The sequence below is a fragment of the Vigna angularis genome, chromosome 7 (genome assembly GCF_016808095.1).
Source record: "Vigna angularis cultivar LongXiaoDou No.4 chromosome 7, ASM1680809v1, whole genome shotgun sequence".
Lineage (NCBI taxonomy): Eukaryota > Viridiplantae > Streptophyta > Magnoliopsida > Fabales > Fabaceae > Vigna > Vigna angularis.
This window is the reverse complement of record NC_068976.1, coordinates 25,701,910-25,728,775: the sequence shown is the minus strand read 5'-3', so window position 1 is coordinate 25,728,775 and position 26,866 is coordinate 25,701,910. Positions and strand designations below refer to the sequence as shown.

At 31.8% G+C, this 26,866-nt stretch overlaps 1 protein-coding gene and 1 pseudogene across 3 annotated transcripts; one reads left to right on the top strand and one right to left on the bottom strand.

Annotated features, from left to right (window-relative positions):
* Positions 1-14,012: 14,012 nt before the first annotated feature.
* On the bottom strand, positions 14,013-14,685 carry LOC108336591 (ethylene-responsive transcription factor 5-like; annotated as a pseudogene).
* A 4,232-nt stretch (positions 14,686-18,917) lies between these two features.
* Positions 18,918-26,573, top strand: LOC108338084 (ARF guanine-nucleotide exchange factor GNOM). Of its 3 annotated transcripts, none has more exons than XM_017574778.2 (3): positions 18,918-19,129; positions 19,972-20,730; positions 22,447-26,573. In XM_017574778.2, exons 2-3 carry the CDS (start codon positions 19,990-19,992, stop codon positions 26,125-26,127), a joined length of 4,422 nt encoding a protein of 1,473 aa, XP_017430267.1. In that variant the 5' UTR covers positions 18,918-19,129; positions 19,972-19,989; the 3' UTR covers positions 26,128-26,573. The 3 variants fall into 3 exon arrangements, with proteins under 3 accessions (XP_017430267.1, XP_052736207.1, XP_017430266.1); XM_052880247.1 differs by having other exon boundaries at positions 19,911-20,730; XM_017574777.2 differs by lacking the exon at positions 18,918-19,129 and adding an exon at positions 19,135-19,267.
* The last annotated feature ends 293 nt before the right edge of the window (positions 26,574-26,866 follow it).

The following is a 26,866-nucleotide window of genomic DNA, read 5'->3' as shown; positions in this document are numbered from 1 at the left end:
AATGATCGAAATATAGTTGGTGTTGTTACTATATTCATATTCCAAATGATATTGGAAAAAAACTACTAAAATACATTTGGATAATATAATACATTTCTTTATTTAAATTGACATTAAATTTTTATTACAGACAAAAAAAGTAAGAAAGTAAAAATAAATATCATATGAATGAATTAAATTTTATATACTTTATATATACATATATGCATTATTGTTTTTTTTTACATTAAAAATATTTAAATCTATTTTAAAGTGATAAAAGATAAATGAATTTTATCATAATTAAAAATATAATACAACTTATCATGCTTAATATTTATTCATTTGAATTGTGAAATAAAATTTACATAAAGATTATTTTCTGTACACTAGAAATCAAATTTTCATATATCTTTAAATGTTTTTTCTTATCTCAATTAAGTACTTATTTAATATTGTTTGATCTATACATGTTCGGTATTTAAAAATAATAAAATATTTAAATTATTTAATAATATTATTATAAGTTTGAAATTATTTACACTTAATTTGTAATATCCCAAAATATATAATATAAACTATATAAATAGTAGTCAACATTATAATATGATAGAACAGTTAAAGACTTGCAGATAAAGATTTAATCTTATAGTCATTCAACATAGCTATAAAATTAAAAACTTTATATACAATAGAGTATTTCAAAACTATACAAAACAACTCAAAGATCCTAACTAAACTAAACAGTAGCGTCATCACCCTCAAAAGCCTGCTCCAGAGGCACCTCGTCTACCTCTGCTCACATCCAAATGGATGATCATTGCAAAAGAAAACACCACACGAACAACATATAAACACAAGCAGAAGGGTAAGCTCGATATACAAAGATCATACAATTATAATAGCATGTAACATACAAAGTTCACTCAAACAAAATATACTAGATCACTCATCCTAACATGTTATATTCTAGACTTGACTTGTCCGGATTTAGAATGATTGTCGAGCTATGGCGGGTCATGCACTCGTGGTGGCCTCTACTGTTTTGCAAAGTCGTTGCCAATGGGTTTCACCCTACCACACTCACGAGGTTAGTCTGTTCCGGTCCTTGAGGCATACTGGAAGCCCCTAAGACTAAGACCTCCTGCTACTCCTCACGACATGGTTCAATCCTCTCTACTTGAGAATAATTGACCATTGGAGTTTCAGGATAACCTCCAAGACTGAGCTCCTGCATTCATTCTAAACAACCTGGAATCTCACAAGAGATTCTACAATGAACTTACATTCACCCTTTTGAATCACATACTTTCATTTGTAATTGAACTCAATACTTCTCAATTATGTACAAACATCCACCTTTAAACATAATTCACAACACATACCACAAGTAATTTTAATCAAACTTAATACAAGGTAATAAAGAGCAACTGATTCAGACCTTTCGCCCTACGCACCCAAATCGCAAGGCCAAACTAGGAGTACCTCGCATAGCGACTTGTCTCGCTATGCGAATTAACTCGCAGAGGTACCAGACCTCAACCTCTCGCATAACGACCCTAGATCGTTATGCGAGAACACAAACAGAGATCAACCTTCCTAAACTACTTGTTATGCTACCTTTTTCGCTATTCGAATAAAATTGGAAATAACTCCAGACCACAACCAGGCGCACAGTGCCCTGATTCGCCATGCGAATCACTAGGCAGAGAGCAACTCACCCCAACCATTCGCACAACGTCCAAACTCACTGTGCGAATGTCCAGACAGATAGCAGCTCGCCATAGCGACTCGCTATGCGAAACTATTTGCACAGCGAGTCTGCATAATCTGCATAACGAAATTCTGCAGATTTATGCAACTCAACAACAACATACCAATTCTAACCATTTCTCCCAACTTCTAACACTCCTAGATTGTATTATATACCTAATTAAACTCGTCTAAGTGATTCTAAACATGCCAACCACCAATCTAAAGTGATTATGAACCAATTCCTACTCTAAAACATTCAATTCCACAACTTAGAGACCCAAAATCAGTTCTACCACTTTGCACAGGTTTTTGATCATTTGAAAGACTCACACAAGTTACAAATGACTTACCTATACTGCCTAAACAGACCAAATGAGCCCCTTACCTCTAATTCTCAAATTCATTACCTCACTTCCTCTAAAAATGCTCCAAAACACTATAATTCACTTAACCATCTACCTAATCACTATCATAACAGTTTAACATCTCTAATAACTCAGTTACAACAATATATCTTCCCCAAATCAATTCATAACATCAATTCACATTATTAAAGTTAGACATTCACATACATCCAATTCAATCCACTCCAAAAATACAAATTATGCTCCAAACAGTAGATTAATACACAACTCAACATATACATATCTTATACAATAATTTAAAAACAGTATCTAACTCCCCTTACCTCAGAGATTAACACCTCAGGTCATAGACTCGCCACAAACTCAACAGAACCCTACAAATCACCAATTAGTGATCAAGAACAACTCTTATAACTAGAATTGGACAGAGAATGGACAAGAAAACGCACAAGACACATGCAACCAATAGAGATTGCATGGTCTAGGTTCAAAAACAGCGAAGAAAAGGGAAGAAGAGCTTACCCGCTAGAATCGAGAAATTGATCGGTCAGTTATGAAGTCCTCTACGCCGTGGACGTCTGGGCACTTCCTGATCGTCAATCCGACAACTCAGTTGAGAGAAATCTTAGAGAGAATGCAGAGAAGAATTAGAGAACGAGGGTTTTAGAGAGATGAAGTGTTTAAGATAATGAACCGAGCTTTAGAAAGTTCTATCTATATTATAAGATTATTTTTAAAGTAAAAAGTTCGTCTCATTATTTTAATACACCTATCTACTATAATACTCTATTTCCTAGGTTCTTACATAATCTATATTTGGAAAAATATTTTAAGAAATTTTGTTGGAAAGTAATTATTTTTTAGTCTTTCATAATTTTTGGAATTAAAAGTAGTTTTTTAAAGTTTTAAAAAGATATTATATCGATGATTGCATTTTTTAAGCATATATATTTTAAAGTTTTTCATGTTTTTTTATAAAGAAAATAGTTGTGTAGATAAATTAGTTAATTTAACTTTAATTTATAAAAAATAATATAAATAATTTAATGTTTTATTTATGTATTTATTTAATTTTTTTTATAAATATAATCCATCTATGTTTGATAATAATTTTTGTTATGAATTTGGTATGATTCTCATATTTTATATTCTATTATTTTATTTTAATTTTTTAATAAATTTTTATATATGATAAAGATTACTAATGAATTTTAAAGTGTCATCCATAATAATATCTAACATAATTTTATTTAAAAATAAAATACATAACGTCACTTGTAACAAATTTACAACAATCATTTTGTGTGAAATCGATTTTTTAATTGGATTAAATTGTTTAATAGACGGTTCTAATTATCACATAATTCTAATTGTCGCATTAATGCATTATAGACTTAAACAAACGGACAAAAACATCAATGATCTATCTAAATTTTATTACTCACTTTTTCTCAATTGTCCAGGAATAAGGAATCACCTTTCTATACAAACATTGTAAGTAATTTATTTGTTTTTACTAAAATGTAAAGTGTCAACTGATTTTATTGTTACCAACGACTTTATGTTACAAATTTTGGTGGATTACTTCTTAGTAAGAGTTATTGTTTCATCACTATTTTATTTCCACGAAATTTGAAAGAAAAACATTGTTTATCAAATAAAAGTTAAATTTCCACTCAAACAAACGAATTTAAATATTTAAAAATTAAAATATTTCATTTTTAAAAATAAAGTATAATATCAGTCATACATTAAAAAGTATATTACTGTAATTATAACTAATTTTAAATCTACTAAATTTATATTCATTTTTATTATAATTTTAAATTGCTGATTTTGTAACAACATTGGAAGTAATTTTTACACACTAGAAGTTAAATCCCAAATCAATACAAGATAATTTGATTTGCTAAAATGCACCATACTATATGTCAAATACATGTAAATGTTTTACTCCTTTTTTTATAGAAATTATGAGAATAAATAAATTAATAAAAATAATATTATAGAAGCTAAAGGTTAAATGAATTAAATGTAACTGAATTATAATATTTAAAATGTTAATTTTTTTCACATAAAATGTTATATGTTGGAATTTTTAAATGCATATTTAAATTTTATAAGTGTAAGGTATGAGAAAGTTGAGCTATATATATGGAAATAATACTCATAAATTCATTAAGATTTTTCATCGAAATAATGTTAATTCTTTTTGTGTAGGTTAAGTTGATGTCTAATTGATATTATATTTTTTTTATATTATTTTATTGAAAGATTCATAAATAATATTAGAATCGATTATTAGTTTTTGTGACTAGTTCAAACAAATTTTTGTATAGAAAGTATTAATATAAAGTCATACAAGTGTGTTCTCGATTTTTTATCTATAAAAACAAATTCCTAATAAATATAATTTTTAATTTAATCTCTATTTAATGAAAATGAAATCTACACTCTTGTATTATTTTATAAATCACAAAATAATAATGGAACTAATATTTCATATTCATAAGTACCCTAATTACATTGTTCGAATAAGAAAAAAATAAGAAAAATATTTCCATACATTGTCATCAGTGTTGCTCTCTAATTAAATTTAGAATTTTAATTTGATATTTCACATTTAATAGTGTATTTTAAATTGTAAGACCATATTCCAAATTGCAAAATAGTATTAAAAATAGAAATTTGATTTCTAAAAATAGAAACATACTCTTCTTATCTTCATATTTTCTCTACTAAATAAAAAATATCATTATCATTTAATTTTTTGGAAAATGTTTTTTTAATAACTTTTTTACAATAACTTATGTAGTAGTTTGTGATTGATTCATTTCAAATATGCAGACCAATAAAATAATGACACATAATTATAAAAAAAATTATTAAAAAAATTGTTAAAATATCATATTTTTTTTTATTTCACTTTTCCTCTTAGCAAAAAAGCAACATGAAATTTAGTGGAAGGATACTTATGATCCTTTACATCTCACTCAATGTCGGATTTACGAGTGCAGTAAGCAATGATGGGACCCTAAGAGTCATAGGGTAATTAACGAAACTGATATCTAGAGAAACTATTGGCAAAAAATATATATAACATATATCCTTGTGTTTAAAATTGTATAGAAAAATACATAAAAAGGGTTTTAAAGTGCGTTTGGAAATTGATCGAAAGTGCTTTTAACATTTATTCTCTATTAAAAAAAGTTATATATTTTGGATAAGTAATTCTTAAAAATATTTTTGAATTATAATTAAAAATATTTACAAATTTTCTGATTTTGAGTTTGAGGCACGAGGACAGACACAACGAGGCATTGCCTTGCGCAACTCGTGGCGTGCGCGACAATTCTGGATTCTCTGTGACAATTATTCATTTGTTTTTGTTTTACTCATTATTCTTCTTTTAACAATAATAAATAATTTAACTTTTTAATAAATTGAACAATTTTCAATATTCACATAGTAAACGAAAATGTATTTAGATTAATAATTGGAAATAATATATATATATATATATATATATGTGTGTGTGTGTGTGTGTGAGAAAAAATAGAAATAAAATATGTGTTTGAAGACTATAACTCCTTTATGTTATCTTTAATTTGTTTTATTTAAAAACTAATATTTTTAATTTAATCACTAATCAAATTAAAATATTATATATAATATTTATATAATTAATATTTCATAACATATATATTTTTAGTCATATATAATTAATTAAATCACTTTAATATTTAATATTTAGTTATTAATATAATATAACACATTTAATTATTTTTATTATATATATGACCTGAATTACATTTTGACCAACTACACATTATCACTGTATAAATCCTTATGAATAAAATTACCCTTCAAAAGATTTAAGTTTGTATGGATATATATTTATATTTGTGATTTATATTGTTTGTGAATGTAAATGTATCTTTTATATCTTTATTATTTATATTTATTTTAGGATATATTTTTACTTTTTATGTCCGTGGTTTTCTAAATATCTCTAATATTATATTATATGATAAATTATAAACTAACTTGTATTGTTTAAATATGATGTTGAGATTAATTTTTAAATCAACCATGTTTAAAATGAGTAAAAAAATTTAATACTTTAAAATAGATAGATTAGATAGTTAGATTGTTTGATGCATAACTAACTTATATTTTGATTAATTTTTTCAATGTTTACCCTTCTTATACTTATCTTTTGAATTTTTTATTATTTTTCTTCTTAGTCTACTAAACAATATCATTAGGGTCACTCTCAATAGATATGAGATATTGTTTGTAAAAAAACGCATCGAACAATAGAAAAAAAAAATATTTAAATTATGTTTGACCTTAACTCCTAAGCGATGTGCGACTATTAGGTATGTAATTGAAACATAAGCTTCCACTTAAGGTCTATGGAAAATGACTAATAATTTCTAATTACAATGCAGTTACATAAGGAATATATAGTGAATAGCTCTGAATATTTTTTTTTGTTATTTCTCTTATTTAAAAGAAGTTTTGAATTTTGAATATAAAAGGTTCACCTTTTTCCCAGAGAAAAACAATTGAGACATATTATTAATAATAATTTACAAAGAGAAATGGGAAAAATAAACTTCCACCTAATATTTAATAATTGATCTATTCTTAACCTTGACAAAGTCCTCTGATAAAAAAGAATATGAATAAATAAGTTTTAATTAGTGTAATAAAGATATACAAAAACTTGGTATGTTTTATTTATTTCAAAAAATAGAAATGAACATGTACAACAAGATAGAGATATTTGAACCACCAAAATAAAGAAGTATTATAAATAAGGAATAAAGAAACAAATAAATTTAAACTGTTAGATAATCCTCCTTAGTGATACCATCTCATTCGACTCTTTTAAAGCCTTAAAAAATATAAGAATTCGTCTGATTATTTATCCCTTGACACACATATATATATATATATATATATATATATATATATATATATATATATATAAAAGATTATGTTTTCTCGGATAATTCTAAATTAGACCTATTAAATTCTATTTATTCTTAAAAAACAAATAAATGAAGACACACTTATTTAAAAAATAAAAATATTTGAACATTTATTGAATATATTTAGATAAATGAAAATTACAAAAAGTACTTCTAAAATGATCTCATCATTTAAAAAATTCAAAATTAAATTTGTTGAGTAATAACTTAATTTTATTTTTCCATAAAATACTCTTTCCATAAAATACTCTTTTAAAATTATGAAGAACTCCCACATCATTTTAGATTCTAAAAAATATTCCTTCTTAAAATTAAATTATGACTACGTCCATAAATATATATGAAAGATATAAAACAAAAGAGAAAAAAGAGATTACTTTTACCTCTAATCCGATTTTTTTGTGTGCAAGAAAAATAAAGGAGATTTAAAAAAATTAAAGAAATGTTATATTATTCTCCCACGATAGAAATCAATACTTCACTTCCAAGTCCACTGAATAATATCATTAAGGTCCATCACTATAGTTTTTGAAGAATAAAACTATTTAAGTATGGTAAGAAGTAACTATTGTTCTACTTATTACATGAGAACTCATCTAAAAAACTTTTTTGTGATATGTGTATTAATTTTGTATCTATGCTTATAAATACTTTTTAAATGGATTATGTAAACCCTTGATAACTTATATTACACTTGAACTTTTCACACGTATGTAAATGAGGAGATGTTTAGGGTATGATATAGTTACAACTTTTCTAAAATCTACAAAATAAAATTACAGGAAAACAATAAAAAAACTACAATTGAAATTTAGGCTGCTATTTCATGCATCTCCATTTTTTTTCTAAAGATTTTAATCCCCATTCTACCCGTCAATTAAATAATAATAAAAACCTCCCTCATCTCAAAATCAATGGTCACCTTCCTCATCTCCAAATCATATTTTTTTTCTTTCACACCGAATTACATGAATCATGCACTGTAGTAATAGAAATGTAAAAAATGAAGTGCAAGCATTCTGGATTCATTATTCCAGGAAAATTTATGCTTTTTACATTTTGAAACGAATATTTCAGAAGATATTTTCGAATTTAAAAATGATTTCCGAACACATATTTTGGATTTTTTTTTTATTCTGTGACTATTTCGTAAAGTATTTTCAGATTTGGAAATACATTTCACACTACAAATACTTTTCAGAATAAAAAAAGTTTCTAAAATAAGTGTTCCAAAAGATATTTTTTAATTTGGAAATACATTCTAAAATACTTGTTCTAAAAAAATTCTTCTGTTTTTTATTGAATATTTCAAAAGATATTTTCCGGATTAAACAGTATTTTCCGGAATATACTGTCCAGAAAATATTAATAATAAGGTGTGTGAATTTTTCTTATATTTTTAATAAGGGGTGATTTAGGGAGTTCAACTTTTATGGGTGCTGGGAGAAAAACAGGTAGGTGCAGGAAGAAACACCCTGCAATTTATCCAAATTTATTGGACAGGCCCAGCTTTCCAATAGCATACACACTCCTAGACTTATGCCCATAAACTATTGTAGATCTTCGGTTAGCCGTAACTAATTTTTCACTCAAAGTTCAATTTTTTTTCCACAAAAGTATTAATTTATATAATAATTTTTTTCCTTTTAATTTTTAAATTTATTAAAACGTAAATATAGTACACATTGTGTCATCTCTAATTCCTTGAAATTTTTACACTTGAATAACTCTACATGGTACAAATACTTGAGAAGAATCTTTGTCCAGTAAGATGAAACTGTTAAAAGCTAAATTCACAAAATATTTTCAAGTAAAATATACACAAAATAAAATTAAACAGTGTCAAGCAATCGATCTTTATTAATAAGTTATGTAACATCCCAAAAATACAGTAAACACCATATAGTCGAATTAATTATATTAATGATAAACCAAATCAGTCTTAAATTAAACAAGAGCACAGGTTCTGGCCGAACGGCCTTACAAGAAGCGAGTTACAAAATAACGAGATGTACAATAAGATAACTTGACCGAACGGCTTACAAAACAAAATACCGAACGGTTAAGTCAGGAAAAAAAAAAGGGAGAGTGGTCGTTTCAAGACAACTCGCTAAAATAACTAAACTAAACAATTAACCGAACGGACTACTGTTCGGCCTTCACTTCTACATCCACCAGATTCGCATCTTCCAAAACCTCATCTTCCAGCGCCTCTTCAAGTAGCGCGCTTCCATCTGCTCACATCCACACGGATGATCATTGCAAGACAAGACGGACATACAACAAGACAACACAAGGAAACACATGGTAAGCTTATGTAATTTAATTCAAATAATAACATACATTCTCATATGCAAACTCATTCAAATATATTTCAAATAAACAATTCAATCAAAACCCTGATACTAGACCAACTGTCCGGACTGTATGAATTCTGTGTAGCTACGACGTTCGTGCACCCAGGTGGTGTAGTAACTGGAATTCTCATCAGTTGCCACCCGAGGTTAGTCCGTTCCGTCCAAAGTACCCCTAAGGACTAGGACCTCCTGCCGTTCCCACACATGATCTACTCCCCTCTACTTGAGGACGAGTATTCACGGAACATCAGGATGAATCGCCAGCTAAGCTTTGTCCACATTCATACTTTACAAATTCCAACTTTCATCCAAGAGTCATTCCTCCCTGGAACGCTCGTTCAAAATCCACAACCGTTTATTCATCTCATATACTATTCATCATTTATAATCTTTCTATTTAATATCATTTTCGTCTTCCATTTCCAGTGCATAAAATAACGAACGTTCAGCCCTCTTCATAACGAGGACGAACGTGAGGAACGAGACCGAGAAATCCCCCGTTCCAGAACAGAATAAAACCGACTGCAATAACACCGTATATGACGAACGTCATTTACCACTTGAGTCAGTTGAATGAACTGACTCTCGTAAGTTCAGATCAATACTCAAAGAATAGTTTAAGTACAGAGGCTCTAGGCCGGATCCAATTGATACAGACCCCTCAAGACGATTAGAGAACCATACTTAGAATAATTCAATTACAGAAAACCGTCTGCCAGTCAATGATCGAACACGGTAAAGGAAAGTTCTTCTGAAGTTAGACGTACGCTATTTCATTAAGACTAATTTACAAGAATGAGTACGAGCGCTCAGTATAAGACCGAGCACCACTTATAGCGAGCGCTAGGTGTAAGACCGAGCACTTCTCAGTACGAGCGCTTGGTATAAGACGAGCACCATTTAACTTATAACAGTAGATTTGATAAATATACTAATGGACTGTCAAGGTAGTGTTTATGAACGGGGAAATATACTATTACATATATATATATATATATATATATATATATATATATATATATATATATATATATATATATATATAAAAGAATGGAGTTTATCAAAGAATACCAGATACAACAGTGCTTGGCCGAACGCTCAAGCATAGTATTATAACACGAGGACGCTCGTCCTCAACTAGGGTTCTATCCAAATGAAGAATCCCATTTTTACTATGTTACAAGGGAAAACCGAACGGTCAAAGACCGTTCAGCACGAACGTACATTATCATGGGGAAATTCTTATACAATTCATTTTCATTCCAGTTCATTTCTCATTATGAAATCTCATAGTTTCATGCATTCATATCAACATCAACTTCCACATTTCATACAATCCATATCATGTAAATTCATATTTTTCATTCCCATTCATAATCAACGAACGTTCATGCAATTCAATCTCATCAACCATCATGCATTATACTCATGCAGTCAAATAAAGAACGTTCATACAAAACACAACATACGAATTAAATCAAATAAGCTTCCCTTACCTCTTAAAGGTGGTCGAACGTTCTCAGATATGTGCTAGGGTTCTCCTACTAACAGAGGTCTCAACGTTCTACAACGTTTTCTACAAACTACAACCAACATAGACCAGACAATTACTTAGAATGATAGATTCAACTCATGCAACCAAAAATCTGGGTTTGCATGTTACGGAGAAAGGCACGAATGGAGAGAGGATGAACTTACCAGTTGAGAATCTTAAACTGATCGGTTCAAACGATCGTCCTCTAAGCCGGGGGTGTAGAACTGGTGCCTGAATGATGATCGGAGAAGAAGAATGGTGAGTTTTCTTAGAGAGAAGGTAGGGTTTCTAGAGAGAAGAAGGAGAAATGGAAAGTCAGAGTTTGGAAGGAGAAGGTGCATGTAGAAGGGAGTAGGCAGGTTTTTCAGAAATCATTTTGATTCACCCCACGACCAAACGGTCGTGCGCTCTCCTGTTGACACCTGCACTCCACTTACTGACTTCCGAATCTTCCATTTTAACACTTGGCGTTAGCGCAGAGAGTTGGTGAGTGCGTTTTAATGGTTCTGAGAGAGTTTTGGGTGTATTTAACGAGGCCTGACAAGTTACATTTTATAAAGTAAGTAACTTGATTTTTTAGTGATTATGCAGCAACCCCTTTTAAATTATAACGCTTTTATTTAAATTTTGTAATTATGTTTTTTTAAATAAATTTTAAAGTGTATGGAACAAAAACTAAACTCTAACCATTTAAATTTGCATTCTTGAAATGATGTTGCACCTGAACTTTTTTTTTCTTTTCTTTCCAGCATTTTGACTTTAAACAAGTAATTTAATGAAATATTTCATAATATTAGCTTAATTATCTCAGTCTTGTACAACACATAATGGAAAAAAATGGCAACAGTATATATATATATATATATTAAAAAAATCTTAATTATACTTTTATCTATATTTTTAAAATTTTACGCATTAGATTAAGTTTTCTTTTAAAAAAAAATTGTAAATTGATGTTTTAAAATGTTTCTTACTCTATTAACAATCTTAAGAACTTGTCTTGAAATGATAGAATCAAATGTAAGTAAAATTAAGCTTTATGTTACTAAGTAGGATGAATTGATATTTTAATTATTTTTCTTAATTATTAATCTTAAAAACTTGTCTTTGAACAGTAGAATCAAAGTATTTAAGTTTCTTGCAAAAAAAAAAAATATCAAGAAATAGGTAAAAAAATACCCAAAAAAAAATTCCACACCAATTTTTTTGATAGATAGAAATTTAGTATATTTAAAGTCTAGTTATAATTTACTTAATTTTATAGAGATTGTTTGACCCTCTTGTGAATTTATTGTACAATCAAGTTAAGTATACGAATATGTAATTATGCAAGATATGAACTAAATATCTTGAACAACGCTTAAGAAATACAATCTATTACACATATCTAACATCGTTAAAAGATACAAGAGTTTGGAATGAAATGACCATGAATATCTAGAGATTAATATCAAAGACTAAAGTAATAAACTTTCATCCAAAATGATAGAAAAAAATCTCATAGATGTAATCACAACCACACTTCCTCCATTTGTCATGTTTCACAACTTCTATTGTGTTCATTTTTAAGTAGTTTACTGTTAACATGAATTGGCGAAGATGAATTTAGGGCTAATTTTATCTTCATTTTAAAGTATTTGTGAATTATTAAAAGCAACTATTTACGTGATAAATGTTTTTTTTAATCTTGGATCATTCGCACGGATTTGATGCGATTTATTATCAAATGTCGATATTGTCCTTACTAAATTCACTTATGGCTCATGAGAAATGAAAAGTGATGTATTCAATTCTACATAGTACAAATTCATTCTATGTATTTTTTTATTAATAATATTAATTAATAAATAATAGTAATGAAAATAAACGTACATTGCATACATTTTAAAAAATGATATTTCAAATAGAAAAACTATACTTTACTATTAATTTTTATTTGTTTTACTACTTAAAATATTTTTTACTAATAAATATATTATTTATAAACATAATTTTATATTACTATTATTATTAAGGAAAATTTGTTAATCTTTATTTTTTATCTATTAAAATATATTTTTATCTGTCACATCGATCAAATTCTACAGAAATTTTATTTCCAACTTCACTTAAATTCATCTTCAAATCCTTTCAAAAAAACAATACTCAATTTATTCTGGAAATCATCTGAAACTCATTCACTCTTTCACCCTCAAATCCATCACTTCAAGTGAACAATCCTTCGTGATACAAAGATAGATCATCACTTATAATGCTTTGTACCATGCAAGCCTCTACTTTTTCTTCAATCAACCAATTTTTCACTAAGGTTGGAAAAATGACTTGTGGTCTTTGGGTCAATCCACTAGTATCTCAAAACGAGATATATCAGGTTGAATTTTTTAACATGTAAATGTAACAGTTCTTTTAATTCATTCAATTAAAATATTAATATGATTAAATATGATTTTAATATTAATTTATATGAATATGTAAACAATTTTTTTTTAATTTTAAAAAAATTAAAAAAGAGTGGTAGGAAAAATTACAATTTCTGGTCCTTTTTTTTTATCACAAGTCAACTTGATCCGACCTAATTTTGACGAATTAATCAAAACAGATCGGATTGACACATTTATCACTTCAATTTATCACTCACAAATCCTTTCATCTAAGTTAGTGCCCCTTCCCCTTTTTGTTTTTCCTTTCAATTGCAATTGCATGTGATTTCTTAACATTATGGAACATCATGTTTTCCTTTAAACATCACCATTACTCTCACCTTTATGTTTTCCCTCATTTTTATTATTATTGAAGTCATCATCACTCTAGACCAACTTTTCTTATAGGTTAAACCCTTTTAATTGTCCCTATTTATGTAGGTTTTTCCCACTTAGATCCCCGTTTTTTTAAAATCCCCAATTGAGTCTTAAATAGGACTAATTTGAATCAATTGGGTCCCTACCGTTAAATTGACTTAACGAGGTTAAGTTTTTGCTGAGATAGGAGGTTGACGTGTCAATTTTTTTAAACGTGGCATTCTTTACGCTGTATACATGGAATATATAATTAAAAGAAAATTCTAAAAATTGAAACTCAAATTAGGGTTCATCATCTTCAACCTTACCTTGATCATCTTCAACCTTAGGCGTTAACAACATCTCCCGAAAAATAGTTCACCTCCTGTTTTGTCGTTTTCTCATTCTTCACCACCGGCTTCACTTCCTCTACCTCCTCCTCCTGGCGTCGCCGCTTCCTTTAGCCTTCAGCCTCGGTGGTGGCGTCCACTGCGCCTGCTTCGAGCGGGAAGTTGAGGATGGCCTTTGAGCCGTAGAGCTTGAAGGCAGCACGGTCGTCAACCTTGGCGGCCTCGATGGCGGTGTCGAAGGTTCCAAGCCACACTCTCGACCCGCGCTTGTTCGAGTCGTGGATCTCGGCAGAACTTTCCCCAAGGCCGTTGGCGGACTCCTCTGTAGTGCTTCTTCTCCAGTTGGTTCTCCGGTTTCCCAAATTGGATCCACTCGGCCTTCTTGGGGAGAGAGATTTGTAGAGAAGGTTTCCGATTTAATTGAGGTTTCTTGTGAAGCGATGTGGGGCTCTAGGAGCATACCCAGAAAAATTGGACCCACTCGGCCTTCTTGGGGAGAGAGATTTGTAGAGAAGGTTTCCGATTTAATTGAGGTTTCTTGTGAAGCGATGTGGGGCTCTAGGAGCATACCCAGAAAAATGGCTGCCAGAAATCCACTGTTTGACAAAACAAGCACTCTAACTCAGGGGAAATCCACTGTTACTGCTGCAAGGGTATTCACAGGAATGAACTGCAAAGAATTTCTTACATTAGTGGCTTCTGTTGAGGTGACTTTCAATTTCTGGATGATGGTTATTACTACGACCGTTGATTGTTTTTCTATATGTTTCTACTAAGTTAACTTCCATGGACAGTATTTGGAGGGTTCAAGTTTTAATATTAACAGGACATTATTGTTGTGTAATGTGCAGGAATTACAGATGTTGGAAAGGAAGCTATTGCTGAATTTAGGGTCTGGGTGATGGACAGGGAAAATGAATTCTGGGTGGTGCTTGATTGTAATGGAAGATGATTTTTTTTTAAATTTTTTAATCAAAATGTTAAAATGTTTTTAAATTCCACGTACAACTCTGTGAATGCCAGTTTAAAAAAATTGACACGTCAACCTCCCACCTCAGCAAAAACTGAACCCCCATTAAGCCAACTGCAGGGCCCCAATTGATTCAAATTAGCACTATTTAGGACTCAATTGGGGATTTTAAAAAAACGGGGATCAAACTGGAAAAAACCTGCATAAATAGGGACAACTAAAGGGGTTTAACCTTTCTTATATTATGGATGATTATTTCCACCACTAATATATCTATCAGTAAATTTTGTTAGTAAATTATAATTTTATCAATAAAATAACGTATACTTCCCACTTTGGATTTTAACCAATTCGTGTAAAATTCGTTTGTAATAATATATCTTAAAACTCATTGGTAAAATTAGTTAGTAATTCATAAATCTTATTATTGATGGATTTTTTCATAGACAAAACAATCAATTAAAAGAATGCTAAAATTTTTGTTGAGTTTTATGAGATTATTTTATAAATTAAGTGGAGATGAGTGAGAATAAGAAGAGGAGAAAAAGAGAATAAGGAAGAGGAGGAATAGTTGGAGTCCATTGTGATGGCAATGACGGAGGCATGATATTGGTGTAAAAATGATTCAGTAGTGAAGCAACAATGAAAGCCACAACAATAGTGTCGGCTAAAGGTGGAGAGGAAGAAAGGAGGAAGAAGAATATTCAAGCGTGATATTTATTGACAAATTGCGAACCCTAGGTCGAGAGGTTTCACTTCACATATGGGAAATAAGGCCTTTGCTCGAGCACTCCAAAGGAAGCAGCTGCCAAGCCTCAAAATGGCGTCGTCCTTCTTAAGAGAGTTTCTCCCTACACTACCACACATTTCTACCTACACCTCCCTAATTTTTTTATTTTCCAAAAATACCCTTAGGTAAATATTTTTTACTTTTACCATTTAACTTTTAAATTTTTTTTAAACCCTAAACTCCCTTTTAACTTTCCGTTTTTACTCTTCCCTCAGCTGCACCCCACTCCTCCACCCTCACACCACAAATCTCAACATTCTTTCTTCCTCCTTTGTGTTCTCTTCTCCTTCTTTTCCTGTTTTCTTCCAATTTCTTTTTCAATTTTTGTTGCTTTTATCCAGTCACTGAGGGCGTGTTCGTTTGTTGAGGGTGTGCTTGGTGTGTTTGCGGAGGGGTGTGCTCATTTGTAGCTTTCGTGCTTGATTGGTTTCATGACTGGACACCAGGTTGGTTTCTTCTTCTCCTTTAATGGTTTGCATGTTCATTTACATGTATTTCTTTGCTGTTTGTATGTATATTTAGGTGATGTGAACATGTTAAATTTGTTTATGTTTGGTTTATTGTATTTGGACGTGGTCTGTGAAGAAAATAAAAGAAGAGAGTGTTGAAGGTCCTGAACGAAAATGGGAAATTCATTGGGCCTTCAACGGATCTCGATATCCGTTGACGGATATGGATATTCGTTGCGATTTTCGTTGAGGCCTTCACGGTTCTCTTGTTTAATTTTTTTTTAATTTTTAGTTTAGTAATTATTGTTTTTGTAGATTTATTTATTTGACCTTTATAATTGTTTTCTTAGTTGATTTAATAATTATTATATATTTATTTATAAAGAATAAAAATTGTTTTGTTATAAGAAATAAATAGAAATGGTTGAAGGTGTAAACGAAAATGGGAGATCCATTTGACCTTCAACGGATGTCAATATCCGTTGAAGGCCTAACATATCTCCCATTTTTGTTGACGTCTTCAACAATTTCTTTTTATTTTTTTTAACCTTTTAACCACGGTAATTCAATTTTCATTGAGGGGGCAATTGTGGAATAGGGTAGTGGAGGAAGAAGCCCGTGGTGGTTTAGGGAGAAACCCTCTCTTCTTAATTGCAGGCCTAAATTCAGCACAACCCAAAACGTAGAATAGCCAGCCCAATTCCAACGGCCTAACATGTGCATTCCTTTACAAGTTCAACTCAATGCATAATTTTCAATTAGCTTATTGCAAAATGGGCCCAAATCAGAAATAGCCAGCCCAATGTACGCATCTGCCCTTAACCTGGTCCAATCTAAAATTTTAAATTCAATTATGAAAAAGGGACCAATTCAGTAATTGAAATAAGGGTATTTTGGCAATTCAAAATTAAAAGAAAAATTAAGAAAAAGGCTTTTATTATAAAAAATTAGAAAAACATTTAAGTTCGTACTTGTAAAAAAATACTAAAAATACATCTAAAATCCTATTTTTAACTAACATTCTACAAATATAAAGATTTAATAGAAAAACCTAAAACTAATATAATTCTAGACAATAAGAAACTAAAATGCACTAACAAAGACTTCTAGACACAGAAAAAAGTGCAAAATTAGAGAATTCTTAGTGGTGAAGGCTTAAGAAAAATGAGAATGATTTTTTTGTGATTGATAGTCGGGGAGAAAATGTTGAAAAATATTGGTTGGAGAGGATGAAGATTGTGAATTTGGAAAAAAGGTGTGGGTTTTTGGTAAAGATTGATGAATGAAGAAGCGAAAATCAGAAAATAGAGAAGAAGATGAAGTTTTTATGTGTTCTTTGTTGTGTGAAAATAAAGGTGGACAATCTTGGAGTTGAGGTATGAAGTTTTGACTAGGGCCCATTTCCAATTTTATGCAATACTTAAGGAATAAAAAAACATATTTATCTCTTTTATAAATTAAGTGGAGATAGATGAGACGAAAAAGAGAATGCGGAAGGGGAGGAGGACTAACTAGAGTTGATTGCAATGGTGGTGGCGAAGGCACAATGGTGGTGTAACAATGAAGCAATAGTAGAGCAACGATGTAGGGCATGTCAACAGTGGTGGTTAGGGGTGAAGGAGTGGAGAAAAAAAGAATAAAGCAAGAAAAAAGAAAAAGAGAAGGAGGAAGAAGAAACCAAATCGTAATATTTATCAATAACCAAATTCCATCGATTTTTACTAATAGATATGTATTAATGAATTTTGTTGTTGGTAATTAGTGAAGATTTTTCCAATTTGTTAGTAAAAGTTATTAACAAACATTTTATCAACAATCTTTTTGTTCTTAGTAATCGATCAATAGATTCAAATTATTAATAGTTTTTTTTTATTGATAGACAAAATATATAGATAATTAACAATTTTCTTTTCTTGTAATGTGTGAATGAAAGTGATACAATGTTTTGAATAAAAACAAAAGGCAATCTCACATGAAAGTTCAAGAATTATAAATATATTTAATCTTTAAATTAACACCATTTATGAAAAAAAAAGAAATTATAAAGACATTATTATTCCTATAGTCCTTAATTAGGAACTTGTTTGGTACATCTAATAATGTCACTATCAAAATTAATTATAACTTAAATACATTTTTTTGTCCTTAATTATATATTTTAAAAATAAAAATTATGAGAGAATACATCAGTTATAAATTCTAACAATATTGTCTCAAAAGAGTATGAATATTCATTCAAAACATTTATTATTTTAACAATATTATTCTCTCAAATTACTTTAAATCAGCTAAACCAAATCATCCGTGTCATCTCCATTTAAATGATAAAACCCCAAACAAACAAACTAAGCGTTAACAAAATACTTTATAAATAAATAAATAAATTAGAGTAAATGTGGGTAATTTTGTTAATATACTATTTTTATTTTTATTAAATTATGATTACATAATTTTTCAAAATTAAATAAGTTTCATGTACCTATGATAATTTTCTTTTAAAAAATATGTTGACCATTCTATCATCTATAATTAATGTTAAATCTTACGAACCTTGTTAATATTGTATACGGCATTGAAGAATAAATTACGCACAAAATAAACTGAACAGTTGTGTTGTTGCAGTGATAATACAGAGGCGATGTGTCATAATTGATTGAAATTAGTGATTCTTGTAATAATTTATCCTAAGAGAGAGAAAGGGACATTATAGAGGAATTTGAGAGGAAAATTTCAATTTGAAGCCATGATTTCAATGTAACACACCAGCTCCATTTGTGCCCTAACACTCCCGATCTCGCTCTCGGTAGCTCTTCTTCTTCTTCTTCTTCTTTTTTCTAGCCATCTTTATTTGCTTCCATTTTCAATCCCACCTTTTTATTTTTTTTTCTTTTCAATTTGGATGTCAATTTTCGTCTTCTTGATCTCATTGTTGGAATCGAAGGTATAAACGCTATTTAGAGTCCCCTTTGTGTTTAATTTTGGATTCAGTTCAAAATGGGCCATGTTTCAGTGGATTAGATCATTATCACTTGTTAGTGTGCTACAACCGATTCAATCCAAAGGCTCATGTTCGATTGTAGATCTAAGATTTGAACTGAATTCGGGATTTTCTGCCCGAGATTGAATTTGGCGGAGGAATCTGAGTAACAGTTGATGATGGTAACATTGTAAGAAGAGTAGCTTGTTCCTGGTGGGTTGAATATTGGGTAGTTGGCATGGCACTTAGGCCACTGAGCAAGTAAATGCAGTGTGTTTTTTAAATTGGCACGTCTATGTGTAGTTCTTCTTAGATTTATGAGATACTTTTCAACTGGATCAATGACAAAGTTAGATTTATCTGTTCCTATAAATTTGTTGAACACCCTTATCTTTTTTCTATGTACATGTTCCTGTTTGTATGCTTGTTGTTTATGTGGTCTTCTCATGTATTATTAACTGTTCATATGCTGTCTTGATGGACTTTTGGGGTTCTTGTAGACTATTTTCATATGTGAACTGTGTTGAAGATAGAATATGTGTTACTAGTTTTTCAATTTGGCATGTGGATACCCCAAATCACATTGTGATGGTTGCCTGTTTCATAGACCACTATTGCCTTTTGTATGGCTGTGCTTCATCTTGGCAAGTTCTATTGGTAAATGTCAGGTAGATCTGCTTGACAAAATGGGACATGTAAAGTTGCAAACGCAAACTGGTATCAATGCGATAGAAGAGGCATCTGGACAGTGTGATGCTGAGTATCCTGACAAAACTACTGTGGCATGCATGATCAATGCAGAAATTGGTGCTGTTTTGGCTGTCATGAGAAGAAATGTTAGATGGGGAGTTCATTATATGTCAGATGATGATCAGTTGGAGCATTCCCTTGTTCAGTCTCTGAAGGCATTAAGGAAGCAAATTTTTTCTTGGCAGAATCAGTGGCATGTAATAAACCCTGCCTTGTATCTCCAGCCTTTTCTGGATGTGATTCAATCAGATGAAACCGGTGCACCAATTACTGGTGTCGCTCTATCATCTGTTTACAAGATCTTGACATTGGATGTAATTGATCAAAATACTGTTAATGTTGGGGATGCCATGCACTTGGTAGTTGATGCTGTTACAAGTTGCAGGTTTGAGGTGACTGATCCTGGATCGGAAGAAGTGGTATTGATGAAGATATTACAAGTTCTTCTAGCATGTGTGAAGAGCAAAGCATCTATGATGCTGAGTAACCAACATATTTGCACCATAGTAAATACTTGTTTCCGTATAGTTCATCAAGCAGGAACCAAAAGTGAATTGTTGCAGCGGATAGCACGTTACACAATGCATGAACTTGTTCGGTGTATTTTTTCTCACCTTCAAGATATTGACAACGCAGAACTTGCTTTAAATAATGGCAGCACTGCTTTACAGAAAGAGGTATAGCATTTATGTTACCTTAAACTTACTGGTTGCTATTTCATTTATTTCCTGTGATAATTTTGTCAGTTTCTAGGGGAGGTAAATGGTTGTAAGGAAAAATTGGGACCTTGGGCTAAGAAGTAAGATTCAAATTTATGCATGAATTTTTGTTTGGCTATTATTTGTTATTCACCTTTTCTCATTTCACAAAATCTGAAATCATTCAAAATGAATGTGTTAGTTTATTTACCATCTGCTTCTTTACTGTTTATTACCTGTTTCAACTTTGCAATTTCCGTGAATTTACTATTCCCTACAAAATCATGGAATTTTAGGATATATTTGAGAGTGAGGTTTTAGGGGAAATTTTGTCATCATTAATAACTGTTCTTTAATTTGGTAACTTTTTAGGCTTAAATATATTTTGAGTGAGTTTTAGTTTTGGGCATTGCAATTCATTTTTGGTTTTTACCTGTTAGAAATGTGAATTAATTTATTTTTAGTCTTGATTTCACATGCCACGTTACAGGGCAATTTATATGTTTAACGAACTAAGTGATCTTTTAGATGACACTCACTAGTGTTTGTAGTCTCATGTTAGCTTGTCACTTCTAATATTTTTTAGATTCCTGAAACGAATATTATTGATCTTCCTTAAAATGAATATTAAGGGGCAAAAGTAGGGATTTCAGATTTTGGTGGGGTGAAAATTAAATGAAAGTGGTTTTATTTGGACCAAAATAAAAATTAACTCATTTTACAGGAACCAAAAACAATGATTTAAAATTTTAGAGGGATTTCAGATTTTGGTGGGATGAAAATAAATAAAAGGGTATTGTGGACCAAAATAAAAATTAAATTATTTTACAGGAACCAAAAACAAAGATTTAAAATTTTTAAAGGGATGAAAACTCTTTTTACAGTGACAAACAAAAACTTGCTCATTTTGTAGAGATTAAAAAATACTTAAGCCTTTTTTTTTTTAAAAAAGAAAAGGATAAATTAACTTATGCTTAATGTTTTATATGTTTATGTATTTTTATAAACATATGTGTATCTGTTCAGAAGTTTACCCTTTCTTCTCTTTCCCTCTAAAACCTCACTCGTAGGCATACTCTAATATACCTTATGGTGTTGGTCATCTGATTAAATCTGGCTTTAAAGTCTCTTGTCCAATCGAAATGACTCCAGACCTATCTTCTTGCCTTCCCTTCAAATTTAAGAAGGGGACTAATAATTGATTTATTGAGCTTTCTTATATTTAAAATATTACTATCTAAGAAAAGTGCCCTTCCACATGCTATTTAAAATAAATGTGAATATCCACAAACACGCATATATTTTTGCAAAAGAAAACAAATTAAGGTGGTCAGAGCCTTTTGCACCTATAAGGTAGTGCCACCGCTGCATGTAGTTACCTTAGCTGGACTTTGACTCTCTCAGAGTTACCCTAAAACTACCTAAAATAGTCCAAAATCCCAAAGTATATTCTTTAGGAAAACCACGTGAAAATTATGTGTGTATGGTAGTAACCGACCCCTTGTTGTGCATTATTGTGTTGCACCTCTCAAAAGGGTAAAAGATAAAAAGAAGAAAATGATTGTTAGAGGCTGTTTATGCATTGTTACTAGATAGGGTTAGAGAGATTGTTTTCATGTATCATCATGACAAATATATTTACAGTCAATGTCACAAACTTCATTACTGATAGTTTTTTTGTCACTTTTTGAACAGATTGTTGGGATAAATAATGATCATAATTCTCCAAATAGACAATTGGACAATGGGAACTTGACTTCTGCTAGTAATGGTCAACCCTTATCCACAGGCATTGCTCCTAGTACTGTGAGTGATGTGGCAGCCACTGTATTGGATGAAGACACAGCTATTGCAAGCAGTGATCAAGTGGCTGACCTGAATGAATTGCAGCTTGTAAATGAACCATATGGGATTCCCTGCATGGTGGAAATATTTCACTTTTTGTGTTCTTTGCTGAACGTTGCTGAACATATGGGAAATAGTCCTCGCTCTAACACTATAGCATTCGATGAAGATGTGCCTCTTTTTGCCTTAACTTTGATTAATTCAGCCATAGAGTTGGGAGGGCCTTCCTTTCACCAACACCCTAGATTGCTAAGCTTAATTCAGGATGAATTATTCCGCAATCTTATGCAATTTGGTTTGTCAATGAGTCCTCTCGTACTTTCAATGGTATGTAGCATTGTTCTAAATTTGTATCACCATCTTCGTACAGAACTCAAATTACAGCTAGAAGCATTTTTTTCTTGTGTAATTTTGAGACTTGCACAAAGCAAATATGGTGCTTCATATCAGCAGCAGGAAGTTGTCATGGAGGCCCTTGTTGACTTTTGCAGGCAAAAAACATTCATGGTGGAGATGTATGCTAACTTTGACTGTGACCTAACTTGTAGTAATGTCTTTGAAGACATTGCTAATTTGTTGTCCAAAAGTGCTTTCCCTGTGAACAGTCCATTGACTTCCATGCATATTCTTGCTTTGGAGGGTCTTATTGCTGTTATGCACGGAATGGCTGAAAGGATAGGCAATGGATCTTTAAGTTCAGAACAATCTCCTGTGAATCTTGAAGAGTATACTCCGTTCTGGCAGGAAAAGTGTGAAAATTTTTGTGATCCAAAAAATTGGGTTCCTTTTGTATCCCGGAGAAAGTACTTCAAGAAAAGATTGATGATTGGTGCTGATCATTTTAATCGTGATACTAAGAAAGGTCTTGAGTTTCTCCAAGGAACACATCTTTTACCTGACAAACTTGATCCCCAAAGTGTTGCCTGCTTTTTCAGATACACTGCTGGGTTGGATAAGAATCTCATTGGTGATTTTCTAGGAAATCATGATGAATTCTGCATTGAGGTTCTTCATGAATTTGCTAAAACATTTGATTTCAAAGACATGATGTTAGACACTGCCCTACGCCTATTTTTGGAGACTTTCAGACTGCCTGGAGAATCACAGAAGATACAGAGGGTGCTTGAAGCTTTCTCAGAACGATATTATGAACAGTCTCCAGAGGTCCTAGCCAATAAAGATGCTGCTCTGTTGTTATCATACTCAATTATAATGCTTAATACAGATCACCACAATTCACAGGTCAGAAACAAGATGACAGAAGAGGATTTTATCCGTAATAATAGGCGAATAAATGGTGGCAATGATCTACCTCGAGACTTTCTGTCTGAACTTTACCATTCAATTTGTAAAAATGAGATTCGAACAACTCCTGAGCAAGGTTCTGGTTTCCCTGAAATGACCCCAAGTCGGTGGATTTATCTCAAGCATAAGTCGAAAAAATCTGATCCATTTATTGTTTCTGATTCCAAAGCATACCTTGATTATGATATGTTTTCTATATTGTCTGGTCCAACAATTGCGGCCATTTCTGTGGTATTTGATAATGCTGAGAATGCGGAGGTATACCAAACATGTATGGATGGATTCATAGCTGTTGCAAAGATATCAGCTTACTATCATCTTGAAAATATACTGGATGATTTGGTTGTGTCACTTTGTAAGTTTGTTACTGTTTTTGATCCATTAGCTGTTGAGGAATCCATCCTAGCCTTTGGAGAAGACATGAAAGCAAGAATGGCAACTGAGACAGTTTTCACTATTGCAAATAGGTATGGTGATTTCATCCGCACAGGGTGGAGAAATATTCTTGATTGCATCTTAAAATTTCACAGGTTAGGGCTTCTTCCTACTCGTATTGCCAGTGATGCAGCAGAAGAGTCAGAGCTTTCTACAGAAACTGAGGATGGGGGGAAGCGTACTACTAATGCTTTATCTTTATCGCGTCTTCCGTCTGTAAATACTACAAAGAGATCCTCTGGATTGATGAGCAGGTTTAGTCAACTCTTGTATCTAGGTGCCGAAGAGCCAAAATCAGTTCCTAGTGAAGAACAACTTGCTGCTCAGCAATGCACCCTTCAAACAATTCAGAAGTGTCACATTGACAGCATATTCTCTGAGAGTAAATTTTTGCAAGCCGAATCTCTATTGCAGCTTGCAAAAGCAATCACTAGCGCAGGAGTGAGACCTAAGAAAGGGAACAGCACATCTGAGGACGAAGATACTTTGGTTTTCTGCCTGGAGTTACTGGTAGCAATCACTCTGAATAACAGGGATAGAATTGAACTTCTTTGGCAGGGTGTATATGAGCATATTTCCAACATTGTTCAGTCAACCGTGATGCCTTGTGCATTGGTTGAAAAGGCTGTTTTTGGCCTTTTACGAATTTGTCATCGCTTACTTCCCTATAAAGAGAACATTACTGATGAACTTCTGAGGTCTCTGCAACTTGTCCTTAAGCTTGATGCTCGTGTTGCTGATGCATACTATGAGCAGATAACACAGGAAGTTAGTCACCTCATGAAGGCAAATGCCTCTCATATTAGATCTCATTTAGGATGGCGGACAATTACATCACTGCTTTCCATCACTGCTAGACACCTGGAAGCAGCTGAGGCCGGTTTTGACGCATTGTTGTTCATCATGTCAGATGGAGCCCACTTGCTTCCAGCTAATTATGTTCTCTGCATAGATGCAGCGAAGCAGTTTGCTGAATCTCGTGTTGGACAGGTTGAACGGTCTGTAATGGCCCTTGATCTTATGTCAGGGTCTGTCAGTTGTTTAGAGAAGTGGACTAATGATGCTAAGCAAGCAACGAAAGAAGAGGAATTGGCAAAGGTGTTGCAGGATATTGGGGACATGTGGTTGAGGCTCGTACAGGGACTAAAAAAACTGTGTCTGGACCAGAGAGAGGAGGTTAGAAACCATGCGTTGTTATCTTTACAAAAGTGCTTGACAGGATCAGTGGGGATTAATCTCCCACATAACTTGTGGTTGCAATGTTTCGATCAAGTGATCTTCTCTGTGCTTGATGACCTGATTGAAATTTCTCAAACACAGTCTCAAAAGGACTACCGGAACATAGAAGGAACACTAGTTCTCGCTCTGAAGCTCCTGTGTAAAGTTTTCCTCCAGTTAATCCAATTTCTATCAGAATTGCCAGACTTCAGCACATTATGGTTGGCTGTACTAAGTCGGTTAGAAACTTATATGAAGGTGAAAATTAGAGGAAGGAGAAGCGAGAAGCTTCACGAACTTGTGCCTGAGCTTCTTAAGAACACTGTGCTTGTTATGAAAACGGGGCAAGTACTAGTGCGGAGCAGTAGTGTAGATGGAAGTAGTTTGTGGGAACTGACATGGCTGCATATAAATAATATTTCTCCGTCAATGCAAGCTGAGGTGTTCCCGGAGTCAGACTCCAAGGATTTGCAGAAAAAACAGACTGAAAAGGTTGAAGGTTTGGTATCTGATGAAAACAATTCTGTGTCTTCAAATGAAACAGCAGGTCAAGATGGTCCTGGTATTAGTTAATAATAGCTGCAGCCCCCTGGCTACCTGAATTGGCTTTTTTGGTGTCCCTTTGAACCCATGATCTCAGTCCTCGATTGGTTTTCTTTTGTTCCGAGGTTGTCCGGGTTCTCTTCAAGTGATTATGCAGAACTTATCAGATCTCATTCACATCTTCACTGGGACTCTTGATGCTAGTGTACGGTTTTTGGTTGAAGGTATGTTATAGCTTGAGGCATATTAGAATGAACCCTTGTAGTGTGGTCCTTAAAGAGACCGCTTCCTCTCTCCATGAGACCACGCATTTGCTGGTTAACTGCAGATTTATTGAGTCTTTCTTACTAAATTGTACAGAACTTGATATTCTCTTTACCTAGCTGCGAGATGTAATTTACTCGGTATGATGCGATGCAAGCTACACAAGTTTTGAAATTGTCACAAATATATATATATTTGAACGTCCAAGGGTATGCCTTCATTGATTTATCAACTTATGCTACTGTTTCAGCGTCCAAATAGAGTTTTTATAATTTTACTTCAATTTCAAGCCCACGATTTCTGCTTTGATTTGCCTATTTTTATCATTTTATATTATGGTGTACCAGTCATACTTATCATTTCCATAAAGTTACTTATGGTGAAGCATTTTACTGATAACCTTAACGTATTCTTTTTTGTTTTGAAAGCAGAATATCTTAATTACTGCTAATTCTGTAAATTTGTATTTATGAAAATTCAAATGAATTATGTTTCGATAGTATGA